The 18,832-nt window shown below is 36.4% G+C and overlaps 1 protein-coding gene across 2 annotated transcripts in view; it reads right to left on the bottom strand.

The window, feature by feature from the left end:
- Positions 1-18,832, bottom strand: part of LOC131067462 (WD repeat-containing protein DWA2) — a 201,723-nt gene that overhangs the window by 96,193 nt on the left and 86,698 nt on the right. For both annotated transcript variants that reach the window (XM_058002485.2, XM_058002484.2), the window contains exon 6: positions 955-1,082. In XM_058002485.2, the coding sequence (XP_057858468.2) occupies positions 955-1,082 (128 nt within the window). The remainder of the gene's footprint in view (positions 1-954; positions 1,083-18,832) is intronic.

The raw sequence follows: 18,832 nt of genomic DNA, 5'->3' as shown, positions 1-18,832 counted from the left end.
ATTGTGAGAGAGATTCCACACACTCGCAATCAGTTGTTGCTTGTTCTCCGATTGAGGTGTCTGCAGCCATCTAGAGGCCTTTGGAGTACAAACTTGTATCATTTTATTGATCTGTATGTCCATATTATTTCTGAAATATTAAGAGTCTGCAGATCGGTAACTGGGGAATTTCTGTTTCTTTCTTTTATCTCCTGTACCCACCAGGCTCCAAATTTGCAAACATGTTGTCACCAAATCTTCATCCATGCCCTTCTTGCTAAACATTCTATTATTTTGAAGACTAAGAGATTGGATTCTGGCCTTTGAAGTGAATTTGACTGGCTCCTTGCTAGGTCCTAGTTGGGTTGCTTTTTCATTTTGTTCCTTACTGACAGTGGGTGCATCTTTTATTGTCCTGATTCAAATCTTCTTCCATGAGAACTTCAAAGGGATTTTGCAGAGGGATCTAGATCTGTGATTTAGGGTGGTCCAATCATCCTCAACTGTATGCTTTTTGGAATTTGTTGAATTGGCTGATGTCTTGCTCTTGTGATTTCAAGTCCTGAAGATATCAATGAAAACTGAGTGGTGCAGCATATTTTGTTGTTAAAATGTTGCTAGATGGGCTTTCCTAGGTCTCCTTTTTCTTCTGTAAAGGGCAGTTGTCCGTGCTTACAATACAGCCTGCATTTGAAAGGATATTTTTGTAATCCATTGGAGATTTTTTGGTCTGTAAGAAATAAAAGAGGTCAGTTGACTGGTTGGATACAATGATGGGTTTTCATTTTCACAACTTGTGTTGTCTTGGTTATTTACAAAGTTCTAAGTATTGATAGCAATGATAAATGATTCCAATAAAAGAAAGGCCAGTATCATGTCTGCTTAGGAGAAAACACTTGGTATAGATGACTATCAACCTTCAAAATAATAATCTTTTCAACAAACTTTACATAAGATATAGACAATGTGAATTACTTCATTGAGCGTAGATCCCAAAACTGGATGGAAGACTCGCATGCAATTGAAAGAATACTTATATCATGTGGATCCCATGCTCCTCCATAAATGTAATTTACCATGCCAGCTGATTCTTTTGATAGCACCTGCAGTCACAAACACAGCATTATTAACCATACAACAATTATCATCGAGAGACTTTCTTTATGGATGTCATCTTTGTATTGTTGTATTCTTTACCTTGGGAAAGCCAACAACTTCATCAATCAGATATTCCATTGCATAAAACTATTGTTACATGAAAATACGTAAGCTCATATATCATGTCATGGACAAAGGAAAAAGTACAATGCATAGGAGTTTGACACACCTGTACAAAAGGAACAAACACAATGCATAGGAGTTTAAAAAATCTGGGGATGTTATAAATACAGTGTTCCACGACCATTGGGGACGTGGGAACGGGTTTTGGGGATGGGGGGACAAAGAGCCTAAGTTTGGGGATGGCGGGGGGACGACGGGGGGATGGCGGCGGGGGAGTGGTGGGGTGGTGGTGCTGATATAGTTATATATATACTTATAGTACTTGAAAAACTAGTTGTGAAAAGATGTATAACAGTATAAGAATTACATTTCAAAATTCAAATGAAACTATAGGAAATTAGTAAAATTATAAAATAGCAAAATTTGTAATACTAAATCTAAATACGAAGATTTCTAAGTTTTTTCTCCTCTTCAACTAGCTGGTAAAAAAAATCAGAAATAGAAATGTGAATGAAATCAGTAGTTTTAGTGGTTTTGTATTGCACTGGGGGAAGGGGTGGGGCCCACGTCAAATTAGGGTTACCCTACAAGTCTCCCCACGTGCTTGAACAGGAGACTCCTACAAGTCTCCCCACCCCTCAAGAGACGCTTGGGAGTCTCCCAAGGAGTCTTGGAAACGTCTATGAGTCTCCCAAGGAGTCTTGGAGATGCCTGGGAGTCTCCCAAGGAGTTTCCCAAGGATTCTTGGAGACGTCGAGACATCTCCCAAGGAGACTTGGAAACGTCTCGGCATCTTCAAGAAACCTTGGAGAGGCGGAGACGTTTCCCCGTCTCCGATGCAACACCGGTGGCGGTGGCGGGACGGCAGGAGACGCCACGTCCCCGTCTCCCTGTCCCGGAAATGTCCCTGTCTCGGAAACGCGGGTCTGAGGGGGGGGGGGGACACGTTTCCATGGAACACTGTGTAAATATCAAATATTATAAGGGTGCCTAGCAGCTCTCTGCTTAATATGAGTGGCAAACATTAAATAGGTTCATCATCTAGCACAGCCAAATGCCAGTGCCAAAAATACATCCAAAACCTGGTATTTGGTATGTACTATGCATTGAATTATTTTTCATAAACATATCATACTTCACACACATGAAATAAACTTATTTCATCCTAATATAATAACTGACACTGTTATGGCTTCAAAAGTAGCAATTATCTATCAGTGTGGAAATCATGTTGCTCAAACTGATACCTGAAATGGTTTATAAGAGTATAATTGGAGCAAAACGTAATGTCCTTTTTAGGAACAATGCATTATAACCACAAAATGCAATGCTTTGATACCGCTTGTAAAATATGCAATCGATGAGATTTATATATAAATGATAATATTATTCAAAGAATAATATATGTATATTGAATGTTGATCACTGCTATATCTGATTAAAACTGATACAATTATGCAAGGATGATCTTGATGTTAGCCATTTCTGATTTGACAATGGAGACTATGCTAACTTATCTTCCTATCGCCTATAGCGATGTATTGCTATTTCTGATCTGACTTTATGAACTTGCAAGTGTTTCTAATATTGAATACAGAAATGCAATTGTCATCTCTGATTTCAATCCTTAAATATATGCAATGTATATGATGATATCACTTCTAGCAACATGTTGCTGTCACTGATATGAATATATATATTCTTGCAACAATGACAATGGTGCTGTTTCTAGAGTAGTCGACTTGAACTTGCAACAATGGTGCTGTCTCTGATTATCACTTTATATGTATGCAATCGTATTATGCCAAGAGGCTGGTGCTCTACGAGCAGATCCAATGACGGATATGAATAAGAGATGAAAAGAAATTTCCAAATCAATGATCTGAATGAGTGTAATTGATTGTCTTCTTATACCTTGCAATTCCGAGGGGATTGCACCTCTTGATGGTTGAAGGGACATGTTGTTTCTCAATTGCAACTCTTCATAACACAGATCAGGTTAATATACAGATCGCATCTCTTTCATGATTATTGGTGTGTATCAATTGCACTCTTTGGGGGAATAACTAATCGCCTTGACTTATCTCATGATTAATGTGTTAAGTGTTTTAATGATTTTTTTTTTTGCTGATTACAATCATCTTTGGCAGCGTAATTGATATTTACTTGTGTTGAATTAATACTTAGTCTTTCTTACATAAGTTGTGCTCAACATACAGTCCGTTTCCTCTTATTCCCAGTATGCATCAGACTTCTGTCTCTATCACCTTATCTTGATGACATGATTGGGTCTCAACCTTCAAGGTGGGACAATGATATGATATTGGATTTGTTGATGAAGATTGTAAACAATATATCTTGTGCAATTTGTTAAGTCTCCTTCTCATGATGATAACTGCTGGCCGTATGATGGTCTTCTGCTTACATGCTTGGGTTACATAGTGATGATCATTTACCTATTATTATGATGATAGATGTGGCTTTGATATTTTGAGTTTGTTACTTGTTGCCTTCCTTTGATAGTGATGGAGTCCATCATTCATTAGCTTCAATGTTATGCCAATTTGGATGAGACCTTTATGAGTACTTGTGTATTATCACTGCTTCAGCATGGATCATACGATCCTCCATGTTGTCTTGATGGTGATGTTGAGATATCATCTTATGAACATAACTGATTATGAATCCCTTGTTGCTTACGTTGATCTTATTTGATCAAAATGATAGGGTCATGATCCACGTGTTTGTAAGATGGATTAAGGTCATCATACTTAACATCATGTAGCTTGGTGTGTTGCATGCTCATGAAGCATTCTTTTCCTTGAGGGATGGCTAACTTATTAACTGCTAGTCTTTGTTACATCTTGATCTACTATGCTTCTCTTGGTGACCTGATGGGAAAATCGTGAAGTTTTATGGAATAAGACGATTTTTTATAATGTTTCTTCATGCTACAATCTTTTATTGATATGATATACTACTACCTAGTTGAACTATTATGTCTAATTTGTGATTCCAAAACTGATTGGAGGTGTTCAAGGCTGCCACCCTCTGACACATGATTGTTTGTTGTTTTTTAACCATTAGGTTAAAGATGGGGACATCACAGTCTCCCTGTTTTGGAGATGCTTGCCCAGAAGCATTCTTAAAACCATGATTCTTGGATCCCAAAATTTCAAAACATCATCTTGTGGAGTAGACTTGTCAAGAGGTAGAACATTCCCAAGCTCTTTACAAGATTGCTTTCCAAAAACGTCAAGTTTTAACATTATAAGAGCAATTTTACTATACTCTTCATGGGTTATCTTGATTCCCGGTTTCCAAATCAGTCTTCCGAGTGAATCATTATGCTGCTGCTGCGCTTTATACAAATTGGGATGGTACTTCTAGGATTTTTCAATGTTTGTTCCTTCACAGTTAGCAATGGTCCAATAACCACTTGGTCATCAACGGACATTATCTTGATCGGAAAATAATGGTAGTAATAACTGTTTTGTATAGGATATATGATGAAAGAATGTCTTCTCCTTGTTATCAAACTCAATTTTGATCTTTGATCCAAAGAAGGAACCTTATTCTGAACTGCAACCTCTCGTAGTTTGAATGAAGAGTGTCTAGTGTCAGCACTGTTAGGGTTTGTCCTTTTGCTCCAAACTTGTTTCCATATATCACTGATGAAGAATACACCGGGGTCCCAAGCTTTGTTTTCAATTTCATCACAAGGCACGAAAACAGGGTTGTCATATGTCCTATGAGCTTCATCCTTAAGCAAATGATTATTCATAAGATGAACAGTATCCTCAAACTTATCAATGTCCAAACTTTCATTATCTGCTTTCTCATCTATGTCTTTTAATTCCTTATTTCTTCCTCTATCTTCTGGTTCCCTGAACTGATCATATTTCAACTATTGCTTGTATTGGTCTAGGGTCTCATGATATCTAACTGCTCTTCTATCCTTGTTCATCTTTTGTATCTCATCCCTCCATACCTTCAATATTATATTTCTTCGATTATCTATCTCAAGATGATTATATTGGATACAAGAAGTAACTTCTGATTTAATTGCATTAGAAATATTACTCTTCTCATCTACAACCCTTGATGTGTTATGGACGGTCATGTACCCTTCAAGAGGTGAAAGAGAACTTTGGGTGACATCCTTATCATTAAGCAGTCCCTCATAATATGAATTATGATTCCTCAATTCAATCTCTACTATGCCATCCTCCGGGCATGATCCTTGAGACAATGTAAGGTTAACCTCACAATCCTTATGAATCCATGCACTTAGTTCATTTGTGATAGAAGAAATGCATGAATGATCAACTGCTTCATTTTCCTTTTCTTGTATCTGTGGTCCTTGAAACATTTGCCGACTATTTTCTGATCTTCTTGTTCTTGTAATGCTTGATGGTGAATTGCAGCTGTTAAACATTTTAAGCTTTCTCCAATTGGTGTAACACCCTCCAATGCTTCTAATGGTATGTGTTGTGAGGAGTGAATGTGTGAAACTCTTGATGCAATATTTGAATTACAATAACTCATCTTTTGTTCATTTAAGTGTTCATGCCTTTCAATTTTCTTCCTTAGGTCAAGGTAATGACCTCCATGTTTCTTAGGCAAGTACGTCATCCTCAGTTCTATGTAGTCTTCTAGGGATATATCCAGTCGTAGACCTCCACTTAACCAATCTTGTTGAAATTGATCTTGTAGATTAATCGTGGGTTCATTGCCTTCTTGGAGTTCTTCTTTAGATGGGAACGTTGTTACTATTGGCCTTGAACTTGTCATAGACATATGTCTACTAGGAATTTGAATGTTGATGGATTGATCTTTATTGCCTCCTTTGTTGCCATTATTATTCACTTGTGTTAGCCTGCTCAACAATTGAGTTAGTCTTCCCTGAGTGCTCCTATATTGTGCCATGGTTGGATTAATTGTATCAACCTTAAAGTTGTCATCATTTTCTGCTAATCTGAAAGGTCTTCCTCACAGGCTGGCAGGTTCGTTAGCTCTGATACCACTGTAATGTCCCTTTTTAGGAACAATGAAATATAACCACAAAATGCAATACTTTGATACTACTTGTAATGTGTAAAATATGGAATGGATGAGATTTATATATAAATGATAACAATATTCAAAGAATAATATATGTATAATGAATGTTGATCACTGCTATATCTGATATAAACTGATACAATTATGCAAGGATGATCTTGATGTTAGCCTTCTCTGATTTAACAATGGAGACTATGCTATCTTATCTTCCTATCACCTATAGTGATGTATTGTTATTTCTGATCTGACTTTTTGAACTTGCAAATGTTTCTAATATCGCATAAAGCGATGCAATTGCTATCTCTGATTTCAATCCTTAAATATATGCAATTTTTATAATGATATCGCTATAAGCGATATGTTACTGCCTCTGATATGATATGAATATATATGTTCTTGTAACAATGATAAAGGTGCTGTTTCTCATATAGTCAATTTGTGCTTGCAACAATGGTGCCGTCTCTGCTTTCACTTTATATGTATTCAACCGTATTAAGCCAAGAGGCTGCTGCTCTACGAGCAGATCCAATGAAGGATACGAATAAGAGATAAAAAGAAGCTTCCAAATCAATGATCTGAATGAGTGTAATTGACTGTCTTCTTATACCTTGTGATTCCGAAGGGATTGCACCTCTTGATGGTCGAAGAGACATGTTGTTTCTCAATTGCAACTCTTCATAACATAGATCAGGTTAATATGCAGATCGCATCCCTTTCATAATAATTGGTTAATACAATGAATCAAACCATGGCACAATATAGTGAATCATTCAATAATTGCTGCTGTATACATTCAGTCTGATAATTACTTCAATAGAGTGAATCATAGTGAATCATTCAATAGAGTGAATCATAATTATTTCTTTATGTTGTTGGGTAATTTCTGGTAATTGAGTGAATCATAATTGCTGCTGTATACTTTCAGTCTGATGTATGTATTCCCTGATGTATATCTCAGAATTATAATAAGCACCTAAAGAGAATAATAAGGTCAGATCTGGTATGTCTAATAATTTTGTTTTCAGATTAATAGAAGCAGATTTCATTCTCAGAACTTCAATGTTCTTTCCTTCCAATGAATGTATGTTATTAATGTTGCATTTATTATACAATTACCATCATCAATATGCAATGAAAAATTCACAACTCTGAATATACTAAAATCTGCAAAGAAAACCCTTTTACCTAAGGAAGCATGCAAAGTGTTTGTCAAAATGAATGTCAAAGATAGTGACAAATTTTTAAGTAACCATGAGGGATCTTACAGTGGTATCAGAGCTAAAGTTTTTGCTAGCCTATTGGGCAGTTCATGTTTGATTTTCAGATTGATGCATAGCATCAAAGGACAAAAATGGTTGGCCAAAATACTCTATGAAAAGGTAGTAAACTCATTTTAAATTCTCAACCAAGGGATGATGCTTTGAACACTAAAAAATGTGGAAGAATGTTTGATCATTGTAGAACAGTCACCTTCTAAATTGTTGCAAATAGCTCTAGCTCATACAGTGACTTCCTTAAGTCAGCACAGGTGGTTAAGACATACAAATGATGAGATAAGACTGATGGTTACTTCTTGTTTGAGCCAGATCATGAGAATTTTAGCACCACAAGTTCCTTATGATGATGATGCAATGAGAAAGGTAATTCAACTGATGGTGGATAGTTTCCAGGATAATGATAATATCAAAAGTTCTCACTACTCTATAAGGGTTGCCATACTTAAAACATTTGCAAAAATCAGACTGAATTACATTATAACAGATATGGAATTGAATAATTTGATTTACAGCTTGTTTCACCATTTCTTTGCTATAGTCAGGATAGAACATGATGATGTTGTTATTGCAGCCATGCAAACCATTATGGTTTTCACTACTAATGAGAGTGATAATGTGCCACAATCTCTGTTTTCTATCCTATCAGCTAACAAGAAGATGAGGAGTAATGGAATCATATCAGGTAACAAGAAGACGAGGAATAATGAAATCCTATCAATTACAGGGAGATTAGCTATAAGTGTGATATTTCATTATGAAAAGTCATTTTTGGATAATGAGGAGCAGGTGGATGAAGAGTAGTTCATAGCAAAAAGATTTGATGCAATGATTGCCTTGAAAAATGACGAATATGAGACAGAGCCTCAAGATGATTCTTTGGTCATGCATGCAGCTACTATGTATGAGGTTGTGCATGAAGGAAAGGACAAAACAGCAGCCTTAGATACTAGTCGGATTCTTGTGGAGCAGATGATTGTGTTGTATCACTAATGTTCTTCCTGATGATGAGCATGAAGAAAGCAATAAAGATTATGACCTCAAATCAACTGATGATGATGATTCCTTTTCTCATTTCAGTGATGATAACACAGGTGGATTTTGGTTTGACTTCCAAACCAAGCCTATAGAGAGAGATGTTTATGATGATTTCAACACTAGTGAGTTAAAGAGTGACTTATTCAACGAAACCACCCATGAGGAGCTAAATGAAAACATATTCTCTGAAAAAAGCAATCAACTCTTTAACACATGCGATCCTGGTGTGTTGGGACCTAAGTATGATGAGGATCCACATTGGGATGAATTTTCTTTTGATTACAATGATGACCTTACTTCATCTCGGGAGTCATGCATAAAAGATGGCAATGAGGAAGATGATGATGGTTTTGAAAACAAAACTGATCTGTCATTGCATGCAGCTGAACTTGAGAAGAGACCTAGTGACTTTGTTGATTTGGATCCACAACTTACTGTTGAAGATGATAAGGAAGAGGCATAGAAGATTTGGGACAGCCATGGAAACACAATTGAAAGGTATAAAACTAATTCTGATTTCTACATGTAACATAACAGCAGTTAATCATCTTTGCTTGCTCATGATTGGAAAAGTCACCTCTTGCTCCATATGCATGTCATAGTGAGCAAATTATTTCCCTTGCTGATCTGCATAAGGTTACGAGCACCATGAAGTGAAATCAGCCTATTTACACATGATTCATGATAGAGATATGGCTACCAATATTGTTGATGAATCTTTGATTTTGTACAAGGAAACAAAGGCTAAGGTAGATAAACTAACTTTTGGACTTAGTGCAACTAAGGAATCCTTAAAGAGTGTTCAAATATCTCTTCTAGAAGCAGAGAATCAAATTTTGGTTGATAAACAATACAGGGAACAAAAAATAGAGAAAGGATAATAGAACTCAAGCAAGTGATTGAAGAGCTTGGTTGCATTCAAGAGGAGTATGATCTTGTCCATTGTCACAAGAAATCAGAAAAAGGGAATTTGGTTCAGCAGAAGGATTGGTTTGAGCTTGGAGTTGGCGATAATCTTTAATTTGTTGATAGTCCTTTGTTTGAGGAGGATGCTGATGTGACTTATGATAATCCACTCTGAGTTGGATGATGGAAGTCTTTCTGATTCCAGTGATGAGATTAGAGTCAATCACAGATCTGTGACCCAGGTGCATTTTCCAGCATGAGGTGTTGTCTCAGGGTTGGAGTAGTGGGCCCAATTTCAGAGTTAGAACTGCTGTCCACTTTCTAATCAGCCTACACGTGACTTCAGTTCTTGGCCCCCAATTGAGATAATACTTCAGCCATTTCCACACTCATATCTATTATGTTTTCAACTAAGTTACCGATTCGGGTTCGGGCTTAGGTTTGGGCACGCAAACCTAATTCGTGGGTTTGGGCAAAAAAAAATTGCCCTTTAGGTTCATGGGTCGGGTTCGTTCATACATACATACATATATATCTATATATATATATATATATATATATATATATATATATATATATATATATATATATATATATATATATATATATATATATATATATACATATATATATATATATGTATATACATATATATATACAAAAATTTAAAGAAATATACAGAATTATAAAACTAAATACATTTGATAGTATGATACTTCATCATTGATCAATGCCAAATGCCAATTGATAGTTCATAATTAAATTGGAAGATGGAACAATGCAGAATGGAAGGTGAAAAACAAAAAAGGGCAATTGGAATGCCTGGGGCGAACCCCTGGGCAAATGCAAACCTGGATGAACCCAGTTTGGGTATGAGGACCAAAACCGGCGAACCCAATAACATAGGTTTTCAGTGAGATTACAGATTGATTACCGTCGCCCTTGCATTTCCACATTCATCATGGTGACATCATTTTATGAGAAGATAGCTTTTGAGCTTTCGCGAGCATTAGGACAGCTGTTTGTGAGAGTTTTTCCAAACACATTTTAGTAATTTCTTGTTTCCACCCTGGCAAGTGATGGTCAATGCAGATACTTCATGGAGATGGCATGCATAATTTTATATGATGCTTTATTAATTGCAGTGAGTTGGGTGAATTGGTGTGTTCGAAATTGTCCTTTTGACACTTGGGGATTAAGTGTCATTGTGGTATTATCGATTTATGACCATAGAGGTATTTCTTGGTTGGCAAATTTCACAATTATTTTTGCTGGCACCTTCTATATTGGTTCTCTAACAGTGATTGATCTCCTTCATTTTTGGGATATCATGAGGGGATATGCTGAGATTTATAATTTATGGTTGAGCAGATTATTTTTTCATTTGCCCAAGATCATGTTTCACAGTGGGATTGCAGATATGGACTTCACTGAGATGCCTTACCAGGAAATTCAATTCGGTTTTTGATAATAATTACTTTTCAAGGTTCCAAAAGAGAAGAGTCCAATTTGGGTGCGACGATTTTATAGTTATGATCAAAGTGGTGCAGCATGAACATGGTTGTTCTTTTATGAGAATAACATGGAACCCTGGGATCACATTGGTTTGCAATCCAACAACTATTGGCTAAGTTACCGGTTCTTCCCCTTTTGGCCTGGGTCCGGGTCCTGGTTCTTGCCCGGTCCTGGTTCTCCCCGGGTTCTCCCTGGGTTCTCGCAGGACCCACATGGAACCCAGCCACCTGGGAAGGACCCGGGAGGAACCCAGGGAGAACCCGGGAGGACCCGGGTGAACCCAGGAGGACCTGTGTGAACCCAGGCCCGTGGGTTCCCAAAAAAGGGGCTCACGGGTCAAAAAAACAATAAAAAAAGACTTTTTAAAATAGTTTTTTTATAATAAAACTCTAATTCGCCCCTTTATGACTTTTTTAAAAAGACTTGAAACTTGAATATTATCTTTTTTGCAAATTATGAATATGATATTAGACTTTAGTTATTAGTTTACTGATTACATTTGCGATATATGAATATTTATTGGCATTGGCAATTATGGATTTATCATTTATCATTTATGTATGGAAAGTCACATTGTATATTTTATTTTTCTATGGATTGTATATATTGAACATATATATATATATATAATTAAAATATATATATATATATGTACGGACGAACCTGTACCCATAACCAAGATTTTTTTTTTTGCCGAATCCACGAATCCGTACCCGAATCCGAACCTGAACCGGTAACTTAGACTATTGGGAATGAGCGAGCCGATGTTGACCTTCTTGAGCTTATTCCTTTGGTGCCTTGGATTGCTTTCTTTGAAGAATAATTCTCTAACAAGTTGACCAAGTTCTTGTAGTATTTGATTGCTCTTCTTCCAGGTGGTTTTCAAGAGGTCTTTAGTACAGGTGAGAAGGACAGTGCTTTGAGTAGATGGAGCAACAGATTTCCTAGGTTTACTTGAGACCCTAGGATTATTATTGGTTTCAGTCTAGTCAATCTAATGACTTTGGGGTTGTATTGGCATTGCTTGAGGGGAAGCAATTGTTGGGATGCAACGACTATAAAGTCCACATTTTCGAATTCTCTTGCTTTGCTATTGGTACTAACTTTTGGGGTTTGTGTCAGCATGATTAGAGGGGTCATTTGATGTTACCAGTAAGCTCAAATGGTTTAGTGGAGTTGTAAAACACTTTTAAATTTTATTTCAGACTTCTAATTTGGTCTCCAATATTCTTGGAGGGAGGGTCTATTTTGAGTAAGTTACTCAATTAGGTCTTGTTAATGTGTGTTTGTGACACCTTACAGCACAGAATGAATTCAACGCCAACCAAAGTTGAAGGATATCAAATTGTTGATCATCCTTGCCATGCGAATCATGAAACTGTGGCTGCTCCATTGAGAAATCCTTTTTGAATTTTCTTCTTTGTTTTTTTGGATTTTTCAAATTTTTCACTTTTTTATTTTTTCAACTTTTCTACCTTTTTTTTAATTTTTCAACATTAAAGAGATCTAGCATGTCTCCAATTTAGCTTGAAAGCTCAAACTGGTTCCAGCTAAGGAAGATTTGAATGTGAATTGCTTCCCTTCTTTTGCAAGTCCGATTAATAGTCCAACGATCACCTTCTTTTCTTGTGCAAATTCTATTGGCAACTATTTCAAAATATGACTTAATAAGTTTCGGAATCAACTATTCAACTATCCATTCATTCATGTATTCATTGTCATCCCCTCCCTCTAGCGCCAATTTTGTTGAAATGTGTTTTGAGACACCTTACAAAATAGAATAAAGTATTCAGTACTCTATCCTCTCCTAAACAAAATCCCCTCAAATGCTAAACTTCGTGATCAAACGAGGTGACTCCAAGGTTCCTATAGTCAGATCTTGACTTTATATGTGGATAGACTCAATGGTTGATGTGATTGTTGATAATCCAAGGGGACTTACGTTTATGAACTACAACTAGAACATGAACATCAAATGTATCAATCATGTGATGCTTCTTCTCCTACACCGATTCAAACTCAAATGGAAAAAAGGACAAAAGGGGAAAGGGTTTAGAGAATCTATGCTAATTCCTAATTCTAAGGACAATGAAAATAATGAATGATACTTTGATAGACAAATCCTTCATGAAACTACTTTCTACTTAACCAGAGATAACTCACAACGCCATTGAAAGAGTGTGATCTCCTAAGGTAGTGAAAGATCTTCATAATGTAAACAATCCATTCAAATACCCAATAATGGTGCAATCCAAATGAAGTATTCACAATTGAACTTAGCCACAATAATTTTTAGGTTCAAGCTAACCATGCAAAACAACTTGCAATCAACAAGGTGTATACGATATGAACCGAGGGATTCATCAAATATCATCACACTTCTCCATCATAATCAATGAACTTGAGGATATAACAAGAAACAATGCAATATGTAGAAGAAACACCACTATTCACCATCATTTCAATGAAAAGTATGTTTATTTACACACCTTGGCAACAATTTATGCCTTCTCCTACTCTACTCTATTCTTAATTGCCAACTATTATCTAACTACTTGGCTACTAACTATTAACCTTTACAATGAAAAGACTAAGCCTTATATAGAGGACTCATTACTATTCAATGGCTCATCAATTTGAGATCAACTGCTGAGATTACAAAATGAATCCCTAATTAGGGTTTGTTACAACAAACTCCTTTTCTTGACCAATGAGATAATTACACTGAATTGGATACGTATCTTTCAATTCTAAGCAAAGAATGATGAGGATAGGTATGTAAAATAATATTTGATGAGGCGCCATGTGTCGCTTGTTCCACCTTAAGATGAGGTGGGTTCATTATATCTGGACGTGCCAGTTTGGAAGAACTTGATGGGCCATATGATGACTAGATTCCACCTCATCACCCCTCATGTAGATCATCACAAAGAAGTGTTTTGTGTTTCGAGGAATATCTCTTGATACTCAACATTATCCATGCTTGGTATGATGCAGATGTGACATATTCTCAAATTGCAGCATATCAAAGTGATCAAGTTGTTAGGCTTGATTAACTCTTCTGAAACTATCTTTTGCCTAATCACATTTGCATTTTCATCTCCACACTTGGGAATTTTTCTTCTAGTGATTCTTTTCGACCTGAATTTTCTCATCTTGGCACTCTCCATTGAGATGCCTCCATTGTTGTATTAGCAATGGTTCTTGGATTTCTAGAGGAAATTCAACATTGTAAAATATCTTCCTTTGCAATGTTAAAATGGTGAAGTGCATCTATTGACCTCCTCCCTTGGATGATTTGACTCTTGATATCCTTGTGTAGTCTTTTGAGAGTCTTTGCCTTGGTGAAGTACCTTTGCACTTGGTTCCTCATCTTGCATATGTTGAATTTCTCCATTCTTGTGCTTCACCCATTATCCACTTGCAATCAGACATGCAAAAGAGACATAATTTGAATTAAAATGTCATAAATTAAAGGAAACTAACATTAATCCCATAAGATTAATTACATCCTCAAGTGTGAAATGATCCTCCATACATTTCATTTGCGTCTAAGTCTAATTTCAACCCTCCACGATTCATTTAGATCATTCCTTTAATTTAGTTTATTGCAATTTCAACCCCTCACATCTGATATTATCTAGACATGCTTTTGAACGGATAAGTCTTTAATTTAATCTGCCCCACATTCCATGCTTTGGGTCTTAGCCGTTAGGTTAATCCTTATGAATCTACACCTTTTAGTCCTTCCCAAAATTTATGCGCTCAATACTTAGATCCTCACATTTCTTCATTTAGAACCATACATTTCAACTTAGTCCTCCTTTACTACAAGCCTTTCACACACTACCTTTTTAGGTCCTCTTTCCACACGTTTTAATTTAGGGCCACACATTTTATCTTGCTCAAGCTGTTCACACGCCAAAGAGGAGACCTCAATCCTCATCACACACTTTACAATATAATTCATACGTTTCTCCTTTAGGTCTACATGTTTCAAGCAAGGTCCACATGTTTCAATTTTAGGCTAGGACCCCCATACGTTTTATTTAGCTTCTTCCAATGTAGATCGCCCTCATTTTGCTTTGGTCTCTTCCACATGTTTGGCATCTAGATCAGGACCTAAATTTAAATGCACACGCTTTGTGAGGACCTATTTACATTTCCTCCACACATTTCAAAGGTTTTAAAGATCTAAACCAGCCTAATTTGCATCTTGTCACACGTTTTAGCCTTAATATTTTTCACAACCGACTTCCTTTTTTATTTCACAATTTTATTGAACTTCAAATTCAAAGGGTGGAAAATCGCACCTCACAAGGAAGATTTTAATTTCCTTGTATTACAAGGAAATTTTCAAAATTGACCTTTTAATAATCCTTCAATCGCCAAGATTAGGAGTGGAAAAACGCACGACAAGGAATATTTTGAAAATCACAAGGTAGAGGAAGGTCTCAAACCCCACTCAACATTAATTTCCTTGTATTACAAGGAAGTTCTTTCATTTTACTCAATGCTATATTTGGAAGAAAGAGTGGAAATTCCAACTTCACAAGGAAGATTCCACTTTTATTGCCTTAAAATTTCACTTTCATCTTTCATCATCTAAATTGGACCAAGGATGGAAAATCGACATGCACAAGGAAGGAGTGCAAAATCGCAAGGTAGAAGGAAGGCTTTAGTTTCCTCATTTTACAAGGAAGTTCATTTCATTTTTATTTGCATGGTTCATCAATTGCATGAAGAGTGGAAAATCGACCCCTACAAGGAGTGGAAAATCACTAGGAAGAAGGAAGATTTTGATTTCCTTGTTTCTTGACCTTCTTCGTTCCATTTCACTAGCAAATTTTGACCTAGAGTGGAAAATCGACCCACACAAGGAAGATTTTAATTTCCTTGTGTTAATCCTAGAGGATCCGGTTAATACTGAGAGGGGGGTGAATCAGTATTAACAAAAACTGAAACTTTCAACACCGAAAAAGACTTATCTCAGATCTGAAAACAGTCAATACTTAAACCAATTCTTCATAACAGATTTCCTTATCAGATCTAGATAATCATTTCTGTTGTCCTCATTTTTGTTTTCAAAAATGAAGGACCACTACAGTGAAATTTTTATGAAAAAATTGAAATTTTTACTCTATGGCACGCTTCCCGAGGTAGAATTTTGACTAAGCCTTGGACTGGCTTGATCCTCAGTCCATTCTCGAACTACGTTTCGAATTTCGTCCAATTCTGGGTTCGTTTGCTATGCCTTCCCTTCAATTTCGGGTTTTAAAACCCAGACTGCAGGTGGAGAATTTTCTTCAAACTGCAAGTTTTAATGATATTCATCGTTGTGGTCTTTGTAGGGGAATTTTTGATCAATTACATGTGCATTTTTATTTCAAGTATGTCACTTGTAATTTATTTTAAGTTTCCCCTTTAATGTTTTTATCTTTTTATTGTTTTTTGGTCATTTTTAGTTAAAATAGGGGTTTTTTGGCTCAACTGCAAGTAAACTTGCAGTTTGTTCAAAAAACCCCTACTTTAATGGTTTTCACATGTAATAGGGATTTTAAATCCCCATTACATATGTGCAAGTGTTTTTAACTTGTTGTAGGGATTTTATTTCCCTTTTACAAGTATTTTTAAAACTTGCAGTTTGTCTTTTAAAACCCGATTTTGGCATAAAAGTGCATTTTTGACAAATTTAAACTTTTCATTTGTCTTTTAAAACCCGATTTTGGCTTGATGAGTGAAAAAGTGATAAATTAAACTTGTCATTTGTCTTTTAAAACCCGATTTTGGCTTGTAAATGGAAAAAGTGAAAATCGAACTTGTTGTTTTCTTTCTAAAACCCAATTTGCATGATTTTGGGTATTTCGAACTTGTTGTTTGTCTCCCAAAACCCGATTTGCAAGGAAAATGGATTTTTTGAAGATGTCAAAGCGATTTTTTGGGGATATTTGCTAGAGATGCAAGGCGTTTAGGATTGTATCCTATTCTCAAGCATTTTCAAACGCACTTTTCGCCATTTAGAGTTTATTATTACTAGTTTTTGGAGCTAAATCAGCAAAAACGTGGTTTATCCAATCCACAATTTGGGCGCTTTTTACCTCATAAATATGCAATCTCCTAAGGCGTTTTGCCCTCTCCCACCTAGGCGTGGAGTATGGGATAGGTTTCAAGACATTTAATGATCCATTAATGGTGTATTGAATACCACGTTTTTTTGCAAAAACGTGATTCTCTTTGGCTACGTGATTCTCTTTGGCGTCATTACCTCCAACAAAAACCTTTGGCGTCATTGCTCCAGCAAATACCTTAATCGTTTTGCTCCAATAAACTTGAAATGAACACTTTCATTGGCATTTTGCTCCTCCAAGTTTAAGATTGCTGCCATATTTTGGGGCATTTTCACAAAAACGTGATAAGGGTTTGATAGTCCGGTTTTGCTTCTCCTTTTGAAGAATTGTTGCATTATTGGAGAAACATTTTGCATTTTTAAAGAAAGGTATGTTCTCCTTCCCTTCTTCTCTTCATTTTATTATTTTCTTTATTTTTCGTTTTTAGTTGCATTTTTGGCATGTGTTGTTCTTCCCCTAAAAATTGGTTTTCGTGAAAGAAATCTTCCCCTTTGAAATGCAATTGTTGAATCGCATTGTTCTTCCTAAAAATCCATCTTAAACTTGTATTCGGGATTTTTAATCTCGATTACAAGTTCGCTGGAAATTCTTGTTCTTCCCCTACGGTTAAGGAATTTAATCATTTTTGGTTAAAATTCCAAGCTTGAAAAGTGTGAAATACCCCTCCCTTGCAAATTCGGGTTTTAAAAACCGGATTACATGTTGAAAAGATCTTCCCATTTTCATGAAAATGACTATCCCGGATATTCCCGTTTCTATTCATTCACTTTCCCCATATCCGTACTTTCCATTCCCATCATTTCCCGCAAGTCAAAACCCCATTTTTCATCCATTTCTCCACTTTCGAATTTACAAGTGTACTTGTATTCGGGTTTTAAAACCCCGATTGCATGTATGTACTTTCCAACTTGTATACTTGCGAAAATTCTCCCAAGATCCGAAATTGGTCAAAGTCAAGATTTTCCCATTTCTACATATCTCCCCTCTTCCTCTCACAAAACCTTGAAATTCAGAGATCAAAGTTTTACCCATTTGAAAAAGAAAGAATGATATTTGCAGCTGATTATGATGTGGCCTTAACCCTTTTAAGTCTTCATCACAGCATTCCAGGTTCACAATCAATGTCAGATTTGCCGGCATCGCCAACTCCAAAGAAAATGAAATACAAATATGACAAATACCAGAATGAGGTTACCCCTTCCCAGGTATCTTCTCCATTGGATCGCATCAGGGACACAGAAATAGGGCACGTTGATATGACAGAATTCATTCACAGGGTAGAAGATCCACAGGATAACAACTTGCAGCGGCTGTTGGACAGCCATATCCACCATGCATCTTCTTTCCCAGTAGCTGCCCTAGAACCTGAGTTTGTTCTTGCATGCGCCCATCATTTTGACAAAGAGTCAAGAGTCATAAAAAATGATGATGGTGAAGCCATAATTCGTCTTGATGCGGATACAATCGAGAAGGTCTTCAAAATACCTCCTGCACCTGTTTATATGGAAATCACCAAAGAAAGTGCAGCAGAGTATTATACAAAAAGAGAAAAAGATTGCAAGCGCCACATCAATAGGTGGATTCAAGAGCCACGTCCTTCCTTCTCAAGATGGGCAAAGTTGTACCGTTGTGATTTCAAGTGGGAGATAGGAGACACCATCACTCTTCTCAGCAGAATGTTGGGCCTTGAGCACTCTAATGTCTTTG

Source organism: Cryptomeria japonica, chromosome 3 (genome assembly GCF_030272615.1).
Source record: "Cryptomeria japonica chromosome 3, Sugi_1.0, whole genome shotgun sequence".
Taxonomy (NCBI): Eukaryota; Viridiplantae; Streptophyta; class Pinopsida; order Cupressales; family Cupressaceae; genus Cryptomeria; species Cryptomeria japonica.
The sequence above is the reverse complement of the archived record's forward strand: the minus strand, read 5'-3'. Positions and strand labels throughout refer to the sequence as shown.